A 20,056-nucleotide genomic window follows, 5' to 3' on the forward strand; every position below is an offset into this window, starting at 1 on the left:
CGGTCCCATTGTTTACAAAGGGGATCCATCAAGTCCTTGACCACTAAACTGTAGACATGCTCCTCCTGAGGAGCCTCCATCCATCCGCCCTCAACACCTCTCAACCACGGCTCCCGCATCACATTGATATTACTACCATCCCCGATTCTCCAACGGCTCCCCAAAACAAGCACTTGTCGCGCTGTCCACAAACTCCTCCAAACAAGACTAGGATTAGTACCAAGATCCGCGGCCAAAAAAGATGAGTTAGGGAAATATTTGGCTTTGAAAACTTTAGAGACTAAAGTATTCTGATTATTCATGATATGCCAACCCTGTTTTGCCACCATAGCCATATTAAAAGCTTTGAAATCACGGAATCCCAACCCTCCTTCATTCTTAGGGTAAGTCAAACTATCCCACGCAAGCCAACGGATTCCTTTGTTGTTACTACCTCCTCCCCACCAGAAAGCATTAAGCATCTTCTCAATATCCTCCACTAGGGTATCCGGTAAAATAAACACACTCATAACATAGGACGGGATTGCTTGAAGGACGAATTTAATCATAATCTCCTTGCCTGCCTTGGACAACGGTCTACCCCTCCAAGAGTTGATTCTTTTCCATATCCTATCTTTGATAAAGGAAAAGATTGCTTTCTTGCTTCTTCCAACCATTGATGGAAGCCCCAGATAAGTTCCCGTACCCATCACATGCCTCACACCCATGATACGAGACAAGTCTTCTTGAGCTTGGAGGCTTAAATTACGACTGAAAAAAACTTATGATTTGTTCAAATTGAGCTCTTGCCCCGATGCTTCTTCATACACCTTCAACAACTCCATTAAATGATGCACTTCGGAAAGATTTGCCCTGCAAAATAGAAAACAATCGTCAGCAAAAAGTAGGTGGGACACCGCCGGTGCCCCCCTACACACTTTGATCCCGTGTAAGTCTCCTTTAGTAACCGCATTCCGCATTAAAGCAGACAACCCCTCCGCTACCAGAATGAATAGGTAGGGAGAAAGTGGGTCTCATTGTCTCAAGCCCCTTCCGGGTTGAATAGGCCCCACACGATCCGAGTTAACCAATACCGAATAATTCACAGAGGACACGCACATCATCATCCAATGCACCCACTTATCAGAGAAACCCATTCTAAGAAGCAAATTCCTCAAGAAACTCCAATCAACCTTGTCATAAGCCTTGCTTATGTCAATTTTAAGAGCAAGTTCTGCCATATTACCACGAGTTTTCCGCTTCAGCTTATGAATAATCTCAAACGCAATTTGAGAATTATCCAAAATAGATCTTCCTTCGATAAAGGCAGCTTGTTCTTCCGCGACACACTTGGGTAGCATCGGCTTCAACCGGTTAGCAAGAAGTTTAGAAATCACCTTGTATATTACATTGCACAGAGAAATAGGCCGTAAGTCTTTCATCGACACTGGTTTGTCACATTTCGGAATTAGACATATGTTGGTTTCGTTAAGGTATGCCGGGAAGAAACCACGCTCCAGCCAATGGCAAGTTGCCGCAAAAATGTCATCCCCACAAACCTCCCAAAAGTTCTGATAAAAGGCCGGATTAAAGCCGTCGGGACCAGGGGCTTTTTCCGGATGCATTTGCTTCAGAGCCGAGAACAATTCTTCTTTCGAAATAGGGGCTGCAAGTTTTTCGTTGTCCTCATTGGAGATAACAGCTGGAATATATTTTAGCACAGGATCCTGGTCACTATGTCGCTCCTGGAACAAAGAATGGAAATACTGATGTGCAATAGCTTTCAACCCCTCTGTATCACGAGATTCATTATTATTGTCGTCGACAAGCATAACAATTTGTTTAAATTTCCTTCGAGCCGACGCCGTCATGTGAAAAAACTTTGTATTCAAATCCCCTTCCTTCAGCCAGTGCAACTTGGCTCGTTGCTTCCAGTAAACTTCTTCTTTAATTAATAGTTGGTTGTGTTGACGTTCCGCCGAAAGGAGCCGTTCAATACTGTCCTGGTCATGCAACTGCTTGTAGTGATTCATTTCGGCTTCACAGGCTTTCACCTCTTCTTTAAAGCGAGTTCTCTTTCTCCTACTCCACCTTTTTAATTCACTTGCACACCTATTTATTTTATCTCCTAGCTCTGCATTACTGCTTGTGTTCCACCCAATAGTTACTGTTTCTTTAATGTCTTCTTCCAACAGCCACTGATTCTCAAATTTGAACGAGTATGTGCGCTCATTACTACTAGCAGGGTCGCAATTCAAAAGGATAGGAGTATGATCTGAATGTGATGCCAAGATGTTCAATAACTCCACATTCGGGAAACGACTCAGCCAACTCAAATTAGCCATAGCTCGATCAAGTTGCTCCTCCACCATGTTCGGAGTACCTCTACTTCTAGCCCAAGTGAATCTGTGTCCTTTGATGTTGATGTCCGACAAACCGCAATCTTCCACCGCACTACGGAAACCATTACATAGACTGTTGGGATGTGGATGCAAGCCTCTTTTATCTTCTTGGGACAGCAAGTCATTAAAGTCACCGATAACGCACCACGGATCACTTGACATATCCCGCAGTGCACGTAACATATCCCAAGCTAGGTGGCGACGGTTTCTTTCCAGGAAGCCGTAGTAACACGTGAGGCGCCAGTTGCCTCTGACCTCGTCTTCAATCTCAAGATTGATAAAGTTGCGAGAATAATTTAAAACACTGCACTTAATCTTGTTCTGCCATAACACCGCAAGACCACCACTTCTTCCTTCCACATCTATAGCTAGACACGAGTCGAATTTCAGACTTACACGAAGAGCTTCCAACCTCCTCGCCGTAGCTAACGTTTCTGATAAGAAGATAACATCTGGCCGGTGTTTCTGAGCTATGTGCCGCAAGTTCGAAACTGCATTCAGGTTGCTCAAGCCTCGGCAGTTCCAACTTAGAATGATCATGACTCCTGGCAGTCCTGGCTGCCAGGAACTGCCGATAAAAAATGCTGTTCAATTTCTCCATTATTTTTATTGTTGTTCTGTTCATTTTCCCTTCTTCTTAACTTGCAGATCCATAGCCTTTGCTTCATTAGTAACATCTACAGAAGAATTATGTGAGATGCATTTTGGCTCTGGAGGGGTCGGTTTTGGATTGAGGTTTGGGGTAGCAAGCTTTTTCTGGTTTTTACGGGTTGGGTTACGAGATGGGGAGGCTTTGGTAGTAAGGTTATGTGAGTTTAATGGAAGGTCTATGTTTTTTTTTGTGGTCATAGTGTTGTCATGTAAAAGAGGCAAGAAACGTTGGCTAGAAAAATGGGGGAGTTGGTTGGGATTGGTATCTGTTTGGAATGAGAAAAGGTAGTTGCTATTGGATTTTTCAGAATACTGATTGGTCAAAAGATTCGAGTTAATGGCATGTGGATTAATGACGTGTGTTTGGGTGATATGTGGGCCATGGTTGGAATTTTTGTCTGGGGCTGCATTAACACACAGTAAATGATTGGAAAGGCTGTTTTGGCTGTTAAGGAAGTTTGTTTGCACCGTTTCGGTATTTGTAGGTTTTAGAACTGAAAGTGTGGAAACTCCTGATGCTAGCAATGAATGCTGATAATTAGTCCTCACTGCTGTGTCGGCATTTGATAATCCCTCAAATCCATTCTCATTAATGCCATGAATGGTGACTGACAAATTGTTCCTAGCCGCATTAAACGTCTCTGGCGGCTGCTGCTGGTCAGAATCCCCACCAATGCCACCCTCCATCTCCTCATTGTAACCCCTTCCACTTCCTTGCTCCTCTTTCAACCACCGCGAAACCGTAGCACCACTGTTTCTTCTACTTTCCGCCCTTAATTCCACTGACCACCCTCTCGAACCGTCATCAACATCCATTGCAAATCGGATTTCACATTTGGACTCATTGTGTCCAAGTCGACCACACACAAAGCAGAACAATCCGAGTCTTTCATACTTGAATGTCACATTGCACCAGTCACCGCCTTTATTCTTCACTCTCGTATTTTTCTTAAAAGGGTTCCGAACGTCAATCTTAACTCGTAACCTCATATATTGTCTCCAGAAGCTTGAATTGTTATTCTTACCATACTCCACAAAATTACCTATGAAGTTAGCCATGGTTTTTCCAACTTTCTCAGACATGAACCCTGCAGGTAGATTGTGAACTTGCACCCAAAAATCCACGTGGAACAGTGGAATATTCTCGATTTGCATTCCAATCTTCAATCTCTCCACTATGAGTAGATAACTATCAAAAGTCCATGGTCCTCCATGCACAGCAGCCTCCATATCTAACACATGTGCAAACTGAAACAAAAATATTCCTTCCTTCGCCTCCTTAATGACCACTCCTTTCACTGGTCTCCATAAATCCGCTATCCTTGTCCTCATAGATTTCACGTGAATGCGACGATCACAGAGGAATCTCCCCACAAGACACCATCTCAGATCTACCGTCTCATCCCCGTCCTCTGGTATGTCGAAACAGAAACCGTCTTCATCGCGATCATTCCCTAGCGAGAGGCCTTCGATGTTCACTTCAGCCATGATGATGAGAAACCAGTAACACAGAACGTCAAGAGAACAACAAAAACCTAGGATTAAAATACTGTCACGCCGCCAAAAAAAGATCAGCAGCGTAGCAAGAAAGTCACAGCTGAGAAAGATGAGAACTGATCGTACCTGATCAGAAGAATCGTCGTAGGCTGCTCGGACTGGATCTTCTAGGAAGGAGGAGGAGGGGGGTGTACCTGCAAGGTACTCCAATGCCAAAGTAAGATGACGAGCAAAGGAGCGCAAGTACTAGCTAAGAGTGAGTGAGAATTGAATACCTGACCCTCTAGTTAAAGAGGGTATATATAGCCCCCAGCGCTGGGCCATGATCTCGCTATTGGGTTGGATTCCCAAGCCCAACTAGGAGACTGCCAGGTTTCCTGAGCGGAAATATCGGAGGTGCGTGTACGCCCTCTGTCCTGGTTAACCGCTCCGAAGTCCAAGGGAGGACGCGGTCTTTTAGGAGCCACGTGGGATCCGAGTTATTCGGAGGATTGGATATGAAGGAGCCCTGCGCGGAGCAGGGTCCTCGGCAAGGATGATGTCCGGGGGAGAATGAACGCCGAGCGCGGTGTTGGTGCCGAGCAAGGCGTGTCGGAAGGCCATGAACTATACATGGGCCTCTGAGGCTTATTGGGCCGAAAGCGGTGTTGGGCCTAGTCTTGGCCCAGTCCGGAACAGGAGCCCCCCAAGTCGGAGTTTTCTGGTTAAGAAACTGTGACTTTGCTTCTACGCTCGGACCCCCATTTCTCGTGGTAGGCTGCTCGGTGGATCGGTCCTCGTCACATATACGCGCTCGGAGGAAAATCCAGTGGTGGGCGAAACGTCGCGCGTGGGAAGCACGCGCTGACGTGGCATAGGCATTGATGGCCTAGGGTCTAGGAGGCGGCGCCTGTCAGGAGAGGTGACGCTTCGCCTTCCGAGCCTTTTTCCTATAAAAGGGGGCGAATTCTCTCATAAGGGAGTTTTCCTTTCTCTATTTATCTGCTCGGCTTCGATCAAGGGTTCCTCGGAGAATAATTTCCCAGCTCGTTCGTCATATCAAGATCGTTGCTTAGCGAAGGAATCTCCCCGGCCATCTATATCATGTCTGCAAGTAAGTTCGTTTAGCCTGTCGTTGCTTTACTATTTTTCATAGAATTTGTGTTTCGCTTCCGAGGTCTTCGCCAACGTCATCCTCCCCGGGTTATCTAAGCGATGCCCGGGGGTCAGCGTGGGTTGGTAGGCCGGAGCACGTTGGCGTTAAACTGCTTAAGATAAGCTTTCCGGTTGTCGTGTCATCTGTGAGTCCTCGGCTGACGAGTGTTGTTCCTCGATGGGGTTTGGCCGGGGGCTCTGCTGCTCCTGCTCTACCCTTTCGCTTGCCTTGCGGTGGAAGGGTGGATTTGATAGACCATCGAATTCACTTCTCCCTTCTGCGTGCAGGTGAATCAGATTCGAGCGCTACCTCAGGAACTGGCTCGGACACCGACTCGACGACCAGTGATTCCGACAGCTCGACGGCAACTAGTTCCGACGTCGAAATTATTGAGGAAGATGGCACTCCCGCGGCCGAAAGCGTTCACACGGGATCCCCTGGTTCGAATGCCGAGGGAGGGGTTTCTCCTATGCCGTTATTCAGTTATGAACATACCGTTGCGCCCGATTGGATAGCCGAGGAGGCTCTGTCTGTTGTTTCTCGGTATACCGCGTCTCTGGATGGGGCGTTTACAGAAATTGAGGTCCTGGGGGAAGGAGATCCGCCCAATTATCAAATAGGTTGCCCGTCTCCAGACGAACGCGTGTGCTCTCGGTTTGCCGGGGACGGATTTGCGATGTACGAGTACGTGTTCAGGGAGCTCGGCTTCCGGTTACCCTTCTCTGATTTTCAGGTTTCGGTCATGGCGTTTCTATCTCTGGCACCGTCCCAAATTCATCCGAATGCCTTTGCCTTTATGCGGGCATTCGAGATTGTTTGTGAGTATTTGGGTATAGGTGCAACGTCTGCGTTGTTCGGAAGGTGTTTTCGTGTTCAACGGCAGGCGTCAAACGGGCGGTACAGCTGGGTTTCGTTCAGGAACGCCGAGCGTAAACTCTTCGGAATGTATACTGACTCCGTGAAGGGTTTTAAGGATCGATACTTCGTTGTCCGCCCCCTAAGTCCAACGGCCTATTCTTCGGTGTCGGATATGGTGGCCGAGCGGGATGCCGAGGGGGAGATAGTAAGGGATGAACATGGGCAGGAAGTAAGGGAGTTCTGCACAACGTTTCCATTTTTCTGGTGGAAGGGTCATTTTGCGTCTCCTCCGAAATACTACGCTTGGGAGGACGATGACTTGGATGATCAAGACCGGGAGTCGTACTCGGTCCTCTGCAAATACGTAGATAGCTTTACCCTGTCTCGTTGGGTGACGAGGAATGGAGATCCCATATTGAACGAGGACGGGGTGCCGATCACGGAGCAGCGGCCTATTAATACTAAGGCTTTGCTAGCTTGTCGGACTCCCGAGGAGACCTGGGCGTTGTTAGGTTGTGTCCATTACCCTTGCTTTGTGATCTCTGTCCGGTATTTTGCTAACTCGTTTATTTTTTCTTTGCAGAGGCTATGCCGGAGAAGGAGGATAATATCCTGAAACAGGCATTGGATGCGAGGAAGAATCAGAAGAAGAAGAACCAGGGTACCGGAGCTGGAGAGAACTCAGGCTCGGCAGGCTCTCCTCACAAGATTCATGTCGACGAGAGGTTACCCAAGAGACCTCGTGCTTCCGAGGGGGGACGTCTAGACCAGTCGAACCTAGGTCCCGGGCGCGCCTTCGTGTTGCCTTCTTGCTACAAGGATGGAGGCTATTTTGAGAAGTTCCCCTTGGCTACCTCACCGGATGAAGCTCGTCGGATCAGTGATATGGATCCCCCGTCCCTTCAGAAACAGTTGGCGTGCGACAGTGCCGCCGTGGTGAGGGTCTTGGAGATGGCCCAAGTGTTGGCTAGTGGAGGTTCGGGCTCGACCGAGGCCCTGAAGGAGGCCGAGGCGGCTAAGAAGGTGGCCGAGGACAAGGTGAAGACCATGGAGGTCGAGCGCAAGGAGTTGAGGAAGAAGGTCGACGCGGCCCTGAAGCAGAAAGATGCGGAGGTCGCGGCTGAGAAGAAGAAGCTGGCTGACCTTCGACTCGAATGGGCTCCCTCGGCTGACGAGTCGCCGGATGTGGCAGCTCTGAAGTCTAGGGCTGAGTTTGCGGAGAAGGTAGAAAACCTGAAAATAAGCCTGGCCGACATGGCCGACGTCGGTTTCGAGCGTGCTCTTAACCAGCTGAGGCTTCTGAACCCTGGTTTGAAGGAGGATAATGTCGGGCTCTCTTCGAGGATCGTAGATGGCGTGTTGGTGCCTGAGTCCCCGGGGAGCGAAGAGTAGGAAGTGTAGTTCCGGGCCTGCGTGTCCGTTTTTCTCGGCCTGCGTGCCATTCTTTTTGTTGGGCTATGCCCGGATAATTTTTGGGGCCTGCGTGCCCGGTAATGATTGTAACCTTTGACATCGCCGGCCAAGTTGGTCGGCAATTTTAATGTCTTACAATTCTGCTTGCTTATATCTGTTTATTTTTACTTTCGGCGTTATCACTGTATGTTTGTTCTATTTGATAACATTCCTGCCGTGCTTGTATGACGAGGTATTTCCTCTATACTTAGAGTATTTGCGGTTGTTTTAGGTGACTGATGACTTATGCTCGGACATGCCGGAGAGTCACCAGTATACTTGTGATATTATTGGTTTTGTGGGCTATGCTCGACCTAGATTGATTGCCCGGGCGTCTTGAGTACGGGCCGGGTGCGCAGAGCGGGTATGCGCTTTTAGCGAGCGCGAGACCGCGGTTGCGGGCAAGCGTTCGCGGCGTGAACGATCCCATCGCGAGCTGGGGTTCTGCCATGCAGGTACTTCCACGGGGGGTCTAGGTGTAGAATCCGCCGAGGGGTCGGTCCATCTATCCGATGAGAGGAACCGATCGTTGCTGTCGTGGAGTACTCACGTCCGTCCTGACGACGTGGATCCGTGCCCGTCCGTTGCCCGAGTTTGGGTTAGAGGCCGGGCGTTTTAGCTTATGTTTAACTGTAATAACGTCTGAGTTTTTCAGCATTCCAGGGTCGAGCAAGTTTTTCGCCGAGAAGATTCTCGAGGTAGTAGGCGCCGTTCTCGGTTTTGTCATAAACTCGGTACGGGCCTTCCCAGTTTGGGGCTAGCTTGCCTTCGCGCGAGTCTTTCATGTTTCTGCGAAGTACCAGGGCGCCGATTTCAAATTCGCGCTTTATAACTTTGGCGTTATGGCGAAGAGCTATTTGCTGTTTTAGTTTAGCTTCTCGGAGGGCTGACCCTGCTCGAATCTCTTCTACCATATCGAGTTCTTCCCTCATGGCCTCGTCGTTAAGTTCTTCCTCGAGGGGGAATTCGGTGCGCCGAGAAGGCTCTCGGACTTCTACGGGAATTACGGCTTCGGTGCCGTAGGTTAGTCGGAAAGGAGTTTCGCCTGTGCTCGAATGGGGTGTCGTCCTGTACGCCCAGAGTACACTATGTAGTTCCTCGACCCAGGCTTTTTTGGCTTCGCCGAGTCTTCTCTTTAATCCTCGGAGGATGACTCGGTTGGCTGCCTCGGCCTGCCCGTTCGTCTGAGGGTGCTCGACTGAGGTGAAGTGCTGCTTCGTGCCGAGCTTGGCCACAAACTCTTGGAATCTTTTGTCAGTGAACTGGGTGCCATTGTCGGTGATTATGGCTTGGGGGACCCCGAACCGGGCAAGTATGTTTCGTTTGTAGAAACGGAGCACGTTTTGAGATGTGATCTTGGCAAGCGCCTCGGCTTCTATCCACTTCGTGAAGTAATCGACGGCGACCACGAGATATTTATTCTGGTACGATCCGACCGGGAAAGGGCCGAGGAGGTCCATTCCCCAGGTGGAAAAAGGCCAAGGAGAGGAGAGGGATTTGAGCTCGGTGGGAGGAGCTAGGTGCATGTCGGCATGCCGCTGACATTTGTCGCATTTTTGAACATGCTCTTTGGCGTCCTGCTGCATGGTCGGCCAATAGTAGCCGGCTCTGAGGGCTTTCCTTGCCAGCGACCGGCCGCCGAGATGCTGGCCGTTAATCCCTTCGTGGATCTCCTGTAGTACTTCCATCGCCTGCGAGTCGTCGATGCATTTGAGGAGGGGAATGGAGAAGCCGCGCCGATAGAGTTTATTTTCGATGACTGTGTACGAGCAGGCTCTCCTTTTAATGGCTGAAGCTTCCTTTGGATCGTCGGGGAGCTCGTCGTTCATGAGGTAATTGTATACCGGAGTCATCCAGCAATGGTCGTCTCCGATGGCAAACACTTGTATGGCCTGCGCGTTTTTGCCTACGCTCGGGTCGGACAAGATTTCTTGTATCACCGATTTGTTCCCTCCCTTCTTTCTCGTGCTTGCGAGCTTGGATAGGAGGTCGGCCCTCGAGTTGTGTTCCCGAGGGATGTGAGCGACGTCTGCCTTTGCGAATCCTTTCATCTTTTCTTTGACGAGCGATAGATACTCGGCTAGTGTATCGTTTTTGGCCTGGTAATCGCCGCTAACTTGCGACGCGACCAGTTGTGAATCGGTATAAATCACGACTTCCCGAGCGCCTACGTCTTTGGCAAGGCGTAGGCCTGCTAGGAGGGCTTCGTACTCGGCCTGGTTGTTCGATGTGGCGAAGGAGAGGACTAAGGATACTTCGATGAGGAGCCCCTCGTCGTTCTCCAAGATGATACCGGCTCCGCTGCCCGCGTGGCTTGAGGCGCCATCAACGTAGATGGTCCACTTATTCTCGGTGGGTGTTGGGGAGTTGGAGATCGTCGTCATCTCGGCCACGAAGTCGGCGAGTGCTTGGGCTTTTAGCGCTTTCCTGCCCTCGTACTGTATGTCGAACTCGGACAGTTCGAGGGACCATCTCAGCATTCTTCCGGCCATATCTGGTCGGCTGAGAAGCTGTTTGATCGGTTGGTCTGTCCGGACGATGATAGTGTGGGCGAGGAAGTAGTACCTCAGTCTTCTGGCGGCCGTTATTAGGGCCAGCGCGATTTTTTCTATCTGTTGATAGCGGACCTCGGGTCCTTGTAGGGCTTTGCTAGTGAAGTACACTGGCTTCTGCCCGTCTTCCGTTTCTCGGATCAGGGCCGCGCTGGCCGCCTCGCCAGAAACGGCCAAGTAGAGATAGAGAACCTCGTTGCTGTCTGGTCGGGATAGCACCGGGGGTTTGGAGAGCACTTGTTTGAGGTGGGATAATGCTCGTTCGCATTCCTCGGACCATTCGAAAGCTGCTTCCTTCCGAAGAAGCTTAAAGAATGGAAGTGCATGCTGGGCGGATTTTGCGACGAAGCGGGATAATGCCGTGAGCATTCCGTTTAGCACCTGGATGGATTTTTTGTTGGTGGGAGTAGGGAGGTCTGAGAATGCTCGGCATTTATCAGGGTTGGCTTCTATTCCTCGCTCTGTTAAGTAGAAGCCGAGGAATTTGCCCGCCCGCACTCCGAAGGTGCACTTCTCTGGATTGAAGCGCATCTTGCAGGACCTGGCCTGCTCGAAAACCCGCTCGAGATGTAGCGTGTGGTCGGAGTCTTCTCGAGATTTGACGATCATGTCGTCCATATACACCTCGAGCGTGTCGCCGATTTCTCCTCGGAAGACCTTGTTCATCATCCGCTGGTAAGTGGCTCCGGCGTTTTTGAGTCCGAAGGGCATTACGTTGTAGTAATAATTGCCCGATTCGGTCATGAAAGCCGTGCATTGTTTGTCGCATTTCGCCATGGGAATCTGGTTGTAACCAGAATAAGCGTCCATGAAAGACAACAGTTTATAGCCGGCCGAGTTGTCGACCAGTCTATCAATATTAGGTAAAGGGTAGGCGTCCTTTGGACATGCCCGGTTAACATCAGTATAATCAACGCACATTCTCCATTTTCCATTAGATTTTTTAACAAGTACAACATTTGAGAGCCAAGTTGAATACTTGGCCTCGGAAATAAATTTTGCCTCTAGGAGGTCTTTTACAGCTTTCTCGGCAGCCTCCGCTTTCTCGGGAGACTGCCGACGCCTACGTTGTACTACGGCCTTGGCGGTTGGATTGATGGAGAGGTGGTGACAGGCGACCTCAGGGTCGAGTCCGGGCATCTCTGCGGCGCTCCAGGCGAACAGGTCGGCATTGGCTCGAAGGCAGGCTACGAGTTGCTTCTTCGGCAGGTCAGGGATGCCTTTGCCGATCTTCACTGCTCTGTCGGGGTTGTCTCCCAGGGGGATCAGCTCGAAGTCTCCGTCGGGGACAGGCCGGACGGGATGAGGGGCTTTTGATAGTGTCTCTTCCCCGGATTTCAGTTCTTCCTGTGTAAACCTTGCGTCAAGGTCGACTGAGCTGACGTTGGCCGTTGGAAGCTGATCTTCCCGAGGATGCTTGTCTTCGGCTCTAGGTTTTTTGTTGGAGCTGGTCGGAGGGGCGATCAGCTCTAGTCCTTTGACGGATGCATCGAAGATCCTCCTCGCAGCTTCAATGTCGGCGTTGATGGTGGCCACTTTCCCTGTCCTCGTGTAGAACTTCATCTTCAGATGGACCGTGGAGGGCACGGCGGTTAGCTCGGCCAGTGTTGGGCGTCCGATGATGCAGTTGTACAGTGTTTTGCAGTCGATCACCAAAAACCTGGTTTTGACTTGCCTGGACGCTTCCCCTTCCCCGAAGGTGACAATCAGCTCGACGTAGCCCCATGGTTTGGTGGTGGCTCCGTTAAAACCTTGGAGGTCGGAACCCACATAGGGAGTGAGGTGCGAGTCGTCCAGCTGAAGTGTTTGGAAGAGGTGGGAGTACATGATGTCGACCGAACTACCTTCATCTACCAGGACCCGTCGAACATCGAAGTTTGCCATTCTGGCTCGGACGAGGAGGGGAATGGTGGCGTTTGGAGCTCCGCCGGGCAGTTCCTCGAGGTAGAAAGTGATTGGCTCTGACTTTCCTCGGAATTTCCGCAGAGTAGGGCCGAGATCGGCATTGGCGCTGAGTAGCTCGTCGAACTTTCTCTTGACTGAACTGACGGTGAGAGAGCCGGGGTCGCCGCCGTTGGAGATGACCATTGCGGTGGGGAAATGTTCCCAGGTGCTGAGGGCGGTCGTCACGCCGACAGAAGGGATGAAGTCTTCCGGTCGGGTTATGGACAGTGCGACTTGAAGCGGTCTGCTGTCTGGTGAGTTCCCCTCGTCAGAATTTCGAGGGATGTCTCTTCTGGAGGGTTCTCCCTTCTTGGTGTATCTTGCCAGGTGGCCTTCTTTGATCAGGGTCTCTATGGCATCTTTGAGGTTTATGCATTCGTCGGTCATATGCCCGTGACTCTTGTGGTACTTGCAGTACTTGGACTTGTCCGTCCCCGGTCTTGTAGGATTTGACTTCGGGGGCCTGATGTTGGATTTCTTGAACTCGGCGTTCTGGCAGTCGGCCAGGATTTTCTCCCGGGAGGTGTTCAAAGGAGTGTAGTCGTTGAAACGCCCTGCCGGTCCTCGCCGTTCTTTGACATCTCGGGACCTGTCGTCCCTTCTTTTGTCTTGTCTTCGGCGTGACCCTGGATCCTCGAGGTTTGAGCTGCGAACGGCATCACTGCCCCTCGAGGCTTTGATCGCGGCTGCCTCGCCTTCCTCAAAGTCGATGAATGCCTTTGCTTTGCGGAGGAGGGCATTCATCGAGTGCACCTTCTCAATCTTAATGGCCTTCTTGAAGTCACTGCCGGGGAGAAGTCCTCGCTCCAAGATGTACCTCTTCATGTAGTCGGCCGTCTGCACTTGGACGGCCTCCTTGTTGAATCTTTCAAGGTAATCCCGAAGAGGTTCGTTGGGTCCTTGTACCACGGCCTCGAGATTGGCTTCCGATTTCGGTTGTCGTCGGGATGCTGTGAAGTGGCTCAAGAAGAGTTCTTTGAGCTCGGTCCAGGAATGGATGGAGTTCGGAGGGAGGTTCCTGTACCAATTCATCGCTCCCTTCCTGAGGGTGGTCGGGAAAATGCGGCACTTGATCGAGCCTCTGACGACGTGATAGTCCATGACCGCTTCGATGCTCCGAATATGGTCGTCGGGGTCAGTGGTTCCGTCGTATTGGTCCAATACTGGCGGTTTTTCCATCCCCCGAGGGAGGTGGGCTCTCCGGATATTGGCGGACAAGGGGCTGCGGAACTCCTCCTCGTCGCTCGGTCCTGGTGAATGGTAGTGCCTGTTTCGTCGGGAATCCTCTTGGTTGTCACCCAACGCAGCTTTGGAGGGGCCCCGACGGCCCTGTTCGGGGGAGGGGCTTCTTTGTTCAGCGGTTTCAGGTTTCTGGTTCTTCCTGTTCTTTCTTGGTGGAGAACGGGAACGAGTCCTCCGGCGGCGATGTCTTCTCGGGGGAGACCTTGAAGAGGACGGGGAACGCCGACGGTATCTTCTCGGCGGTGAGCGCGAGGAGGAATAGGAGCGTGACCTGTAGTGCCTCCGCGGAGAGGGGCGACGTCGTCGCTGTCTTTCCAGTTCGTGAATTCGGTCGTCCTGAATTCTGAGGAGGCTGTTCGTCAATTGTATTTCTTTGAGCAAGCGGACGGTGATGGGGTCAGCATCCTCGGGAATGTTGAGCGGTTCCTCTTCTTCTCCGTGACGGGCTCTCCGCCTCTCGGAGGTGTGGGTGAATGAGGAAGCATGTTGCCCGTCTCGGAGGTCGGTCTCATTCACATTCTGGGCATGTTCCGGCACGTTGGTCGTTCTGATCTGCTCGCCGTTCTGAACGTGCCCTTCTGGAGGAACATGGTCAACATTCTGGACCTGTTGTAGGACCTGCAACACCTGAGTGTCCTGGGTTTCATGCCCGGACCTTTGTCGCCGACGATCCCCCCGACGATGATTAGCTAGCTCGCGGGAGGATTCCTCGATCAGCTCGTGAAGGAGGAAAGGGTCAGCGTTTGGGATGTTGTTGTTGTCAGCCATGACGATTGGAGATGATTAGCTTTGATCTTTGTTCTTTAAAGATGGGGAAGCAAGTTTCCCACAGACGGCGCCACTGATCGTACCTGATCAGAAGAATCGTCGTAGGCTGCTCGGACTGGATCTTCTAGGAAGGAGGAGGAGGGGGGTGTACCTGCAAGGTACTCCAATGCCAAAGTAAGATGACGAGCAAAGGAGCGCAAGTACTAGCTAAGAGTGAGTGAGAATTGAATACCTGACCCTCTAGTTAAAGAGGGTATATATAGCCCCCAGCGCTGGGCCATGATCTCGCTATTGGGTTGGATTCCCAAGCCCAACTAGGAGACTGCCAGGTTTCCTGAGCGGAAATATCGGAGGTGCGTGTACGCCCTCTGTCCTGGTTAACCGCTCCGAAGTCCAAGGGAGGACGCGGTCTTTTAGGAGCCACGTGGGATCCGAGTTATTCGGAGGATTGGATATGAAGGAGCCCTGCGCGGAGCAGGGTCCTCGGCAAGGATGATGTCCGGGGGAGAATGAACGCCGAGCGCGGTGTTGGTGCCGAGCAAGGCGTGTCGGAAGGCCATGAACTATACATGGGCCTCTGAGGCTTATTGGGCCGAAAGCGGTGTTGGGCCTAGTCTTGGCCCAGTCCGGAACAAGAACTATGTTTCTTGGATCTGTGGCAGCCTAATTAACCGAAAAGAAACCTTGAAGAAACAAGGAGACACGCTTCTCAGAGGAGAAGAAAAAACTATGCCCTAGCAGAGACTGTAGGGATTCTCATATATTGAAAGATGTATTAGAGTGTATTTAAACCCTCCATCAGTTAAATCAAGCTCAACCCCAAGAGCTTGTGTGTACTTGGCTGTGATATCTTTTAATCGGCCAAAAAAATGTCAAAGAGAACAATGGAGAAAGTTTTTGTATTTAATGTTAATAGTTAATTTATCAAAAAAATAATAAAAATATTTTAATCAATTGTACTTGAGTTTCACATTTAATCTAGATAATTATCTACTGTTAATTAAAATTTTTAATAAATTGTAACCAATTTTTTTTTAATAAATGTGAAGATTTTTTTTAACTTATAAAAATATGACGGAGAAAAAGTAAATAAAATGTTTTAATGTCATTTTTATTATGATTTGAAACTTGTTACCATTATCATGGAGACGGAGACATTGTTATTCACAATAAAATAGCCTCTGCATAATCAAAACTAACCACCATGTTTTGTACATCTGGAAAAAGACCTCCTTAATGAATGAGTTTATATGTTGACATGTGAAACTTAGTATACTTATATATTTAATAATTCTGTATAATAATTAAATTAAAGAAATTTTATGTAAAATTTCAAACAATTTAAATATTAGTTATTATATAATATAATATTACATGTTTTAAACAGTTTATTATATATTAAAAATAAAATGATGTGATTGGATTTCAAATAATTTTTAAATTTTATAAAATTTTATTAACTTGATCTACTTAATAATAATTTTTCAGTTTAACGCTTAAATTGATTTAATTTATTTTTTTATAAAGAGAATTGTTAAAGAAGCAATACTTAAGTTTAACCCCCTATGGTTGAATTGATTTAATTTATTTTTTTATAAAGAAAATTGTTAAAGACGCAATACTTAAATTTGACCCTAGATGATTGAGCAAAATGGTCATAGGATGCTTGTCCGCTGTAACATCAACACAATTAATTCATTTTAATTAAACTTTGAAAACTAAAAACTAAGTACAATTTTTGGTGACTAGTCCTGAATGATGCGTTAGAGGAAGACCTTCCTTCACACATTCATCATACCTCTCGAGAGTAGACACAATATCGCTGAAATCCGGTCTCTTTGAAGGATTTGCTGACCAACATCGCTTTATTAGATGTGCAAGCGCTGGCTGACAACTTGCAGGTACTGGAGGCCTTTCGTTCTGCTCAATCAGTGGCACAGGTTTGTGAGTTTGAGAAAGATTCAAATTTCATATCAATAAAATTTGTATGATTATTTTAAGTTATATGTAGATTACAAGATTTTATGATATCTCATACTTATGAAACATGGACACGGACATGACATAGGCATTGATAAATTTACGCGAGACTGATAATAATTTGAGAAAATAGAAGTAATAGAATCCAAAACGATGTGTCAGTGTCGTATTGATGCTACATAAAGCCTTTACTACAACTATCTTGAGAATGACTTGAATTTAGATTATAGGGTCTAACCTTCTCAGCGACTGCAAAAGCGGCTTGCACCGGAGTCATTCCTTGAAAAGGAAGCAGAGCAGTTGTAAGTTCCCAAAGCACAATTCCAAAGCTATAAACATCAACTTTACGCGTATAAGGTTTTTCCTTAATCATCTCAGGCGCCATCCAACGATAAGTTCCCATATTTCCCTTAGTCTCTCGGCATCGTGTTTCAAGACACGATGTCCCGAAATCCGCCACCTTAACCCTCATCTCGTCATTGAGAAGCAAGTTATTTGATTTGAGATCTCTATGAATCACACCTTGAGAATGAAGGTACTCCATACCTCTTGATATGTCAAGCGCTAACCTTAGTACAGTTTCGATCGAAAGAGAGTATGGTTCTTTCTTGTTCAGATACATCCTTAGAGTTCCTTGTGACATGTATTCTGTTATTATACAGTACACAGGCGGTTTTTTACACGCTGCAATAAACTGAAAATTAAAAATCACGCATAAGTCACCAATGCGAAAATTGAATTTAGACGAGAAAATCACTTTAGAGGGTAAATTAAAGTAAATAATCTCAACCAACGAACTTCAATTCGCTCGTAATTTATTGTGCTTGTAGATGCAGCATCATGTGTCATAATTTTTATAACTACTTTACTCTCTAAAGTCTAAGAACAGTTATATTCATGACTTTGATCACATGTTGCTCTATAAAAAACATGACGCAAAAAGTAAAGAAAACTCATATTTGAGATCAAGTTGGTATTAAATTTTTCGGCACTAAAGTGGTAAGTGGTTGCGAGTCTTTAAAATAAGAAAAGTTTGTTATTTCAACATCAAAATACACATAAAAATCGAAGGACACGAAACGAAAAAATAAAGTTGAAACCAATAGAAAAGAAGAAAAAAACAAAAAAGACTATGAGGACAAGAAGTGGACATGAGAATTATTAAAAACTTGTAATGATAAAATAATTACCTGCACTATGTTAGGATGAAAGAGACGTGAGAGTAAAGCAACTTCAGATTTGAATTGTTGTTCTAGCAATGTTCTTCTCTCTTCATTCTGATTAGGAATCCTAACCATTTTAACAGCAACAGCTCTTTGTTTGTAAATTCCACGGTAAATCCGACTGTGAGCACCGGACGCAAACTTGTTACCGATGAAAAGCTGAGAAAGATCGGCCGTCCATTCTTCCTGATCCTCCTTCGAAGCTTCCCATGTTTCGACATTCTCAGAGTCCAATATCATGGACCATGATTCTAAGCTATCAAATCTCTTTCTTTCCATGTTGTCTGCATCACAATTCAACCGAGGCTTAGAAGACGAAGAAGACGGTTCTTGTAAAGGTTTATTACTCTTAGACCTTCGCATGCGAAGCTTGGTGAACCATGAACCTGCCATTGAAGTTCTAGCAAAGCTCATGCCTTTGGAAAATGGTTTATTATTTGTTATGTATGTGATGTGATGGCTATGATCAAAAGTATAGTCTGTCAAAACGAATTTTTCTTCTGAACGTGTGAATTGATTTCAAGAAGTGCATAAACCGATTTCGAAACATAGGCGGCTCCAACGACGACGAAAATTGAAGAGCATGTATCAAAATGATTCATTTATGATACATAACAAGCAACAGGACTCTTTTGGTTCATCAAAGTTGCGAAGGATAAAAACCGTTACAACGCATAAGAACTAGAGAGAAAGAAAGGAATATAAAAGGGTGTTGAGGTTTCATTGTATAAAGAAAATATGAACAAAATGAAGAGAAGTTTCATGAGAATATGTGGAAGAGGAAGAAGAAGAAAAAACAGTTTTCACGGTTTTTTTTCTAATAGGATGATGGATGAGGAGATTAGGTTGTTTAGCAGCATAAAGATGAATTGAAAGGAAAAAGTTTTCAGAGATGTCTCGTGAGTGCTTGGTTCAAAAGTAAACTTTGATATAGTGATAGAAAGAAAGAAGAAAAAGGTGTTTTTGGAGTAGTTAATTTAATGGAGCTACCTTACTTTGGTTCTGTTCTGTTTAGGTTTCTTTTCTTGCATGCATCGTAATCAATCAATGTTTTAAGTGGCCACAGTGCAAAGTTTTTTAGATTTGAGCTTTGCATTCAGCTCCTCCAACAATTTTCACTTTTGTACTACTTTTGGGATATGTACCATATCCCATCTCTTAACTCTAGCAAGCACCACATCGTTTGGACTAAAAAAGTCCTATAATTCATGTGGCATGTAACGTAATTAAAAGATAAAGTAATGACAAGACATCTGTCATTTCAAATATCGTTTAATTCAGTCGCGTTGATTCTTATGAAACACAAACACAACAGAGATACCGAACAGGGTAAGATATATTTTAACACAAGTCCTCAAATTCGTCACGACTAAACTATGAATAAACAACGCTTCATAATAAATTTGTTACTGTTAAATAGAGTCTTTAGTTGTTTTGTCAAGACTTCATAATAAATTTATTACTGCTAAATAAAATTTCTAGTTATTTTGTCATGGTTGAACTCTGACTAACTTATATATAGTCTCCCGAAACCTAAGACGGTTTAGGTTTGACACTGATATTTTGAATGCGAAGTGTGGTTGCTACATATTTTCTTTTGCCGATAAAATCTAGCTTCTTAACTTTGGTGAGGTAGTGACATGTTCACATTTTTGTTAGGTTCTTTTATTCCATCTATTGGTGAAAAATGAAGCACTAACAAAGAGATAACATACAATTTAATGGAGGCAATATATATATACAATGTTCTTTAAGCATTTCAGTTGCGGATTATATAATTATACTCCAATTCAAGCAATGGTTTGAAATTTTGCAAAGCAGATATTCCAAGTTTGGAATCTCACCTTTGAATAAAAAAGGTGTGGAATCTGTTTAATGGCCATTTTTTCATAAATGAATTAGAAGTGTGGAACACTATACGCCAAAATGTGTGGAATCAAACAAAAACTAAACGTATAAAGATGAAAGATTAAGAGAACATAGTACTCGTACCATACTCTATCATCTTTCAGCATCCAATTAATTATTTCAATCACTCATAGATTGTTCACATCACTTCTATTGATGTGATCATGCCTTAGTTGAAATTGAAGCTACTAAATAATCTATCTCTATTGAAAACAAAGTTTCGTTAGTTATTAATAATATGAGAAAGTGTGTTCTGACTATCACTACATTTTACTACAATTTGTCTGATATTTTTGGTTTTCTAACATCATACGCACCGACGCAGTTTGTTTTCAGTTTCCTTTCTGTTTTTAAGAACTTTAGTATGAGAATGGGATTAAACATTTTGATACCGTAGAGCAAAGGTCATCTTTCCATGAACTCAAATTATTTGCAACTGGATCTTCTCTTCCTTTCTCCAGATTT

At 46.5% G+C, this 20,056-nt stretch overlaps 1 protein-coding gene across 1 annotated transcript; it reads right to left on the bottom strand.

The window, feature by feature from the left end:
* Nucleotides 1–15,952: 15,952 nt before the first annotated feature.
* LOC131626819 (serine/threonine/tyrosine-protein kinase HT1) lies at nucleotides 15,953–18,974 on the bottom strand. Its single transcript, XM_058897662.1, has 3 exons — nucleotides 17,651–18,974; nucleotides 16,699–17,154; nucleotides 15,953–16,400 (listed from the first exon to the last, which is right to left on the bottom strand). The coding sequence occupies exons 1-3, from the start codon at nucleotides 18,095–18,097 to the stop codon at nucleotides 16,206–16,208; spliced, it is 1,098 nt and encodes a 365-aa protein (XP_058753645.1). The 5' UTR covers nucleotides 18,098–18,974; the 3' UTR covers nucleotides 15,953–16,205.
* Nucleotides 18,975–20,056: the final 1,082 nt, after the last annotated feature.

Source organism: Vicia villosa, linkage group LG1 (assembly GCF_029867415.1).
Source record: "Vicia villosa cultivar HV-30 ecotype Madison, WI linkage group LG1, Vvil1.0, whole genome shotgun sequence".
NCBI classification, from domain to species: domain Eukaryota; kingdom Viridiplantae; phylum Streptophyta; class Magnoliopsida; order Fabales; family Fabaceae; genus Vicia; species Vicia villosa.

Bases quoted from the DNA above. Each gene is read 5' to 3' on its own strand.
- LOC131626819 (XM_058897662.1), bottom strand. From the start codon at position 18,097: ATGAGCTTTGCTAGAACTTCAATGGCAGGTTCATGGTTCACCAAGCTT. The intron at 17,155-17,650 runs GTAATTATTTTA...TTTAATTTTCAG, and splicing joins TTCATCCTAACATAGTGCAG to TTTATTGCAGCGTGTAAAAA. The intron at 16,401-16,698 runs GTTAGACCCTAT...CTGATTGAGCAG, and splicing joins CTTTTGCAGTCGCTGAGAAG to AACGAAAGGCCTCCAGTACC.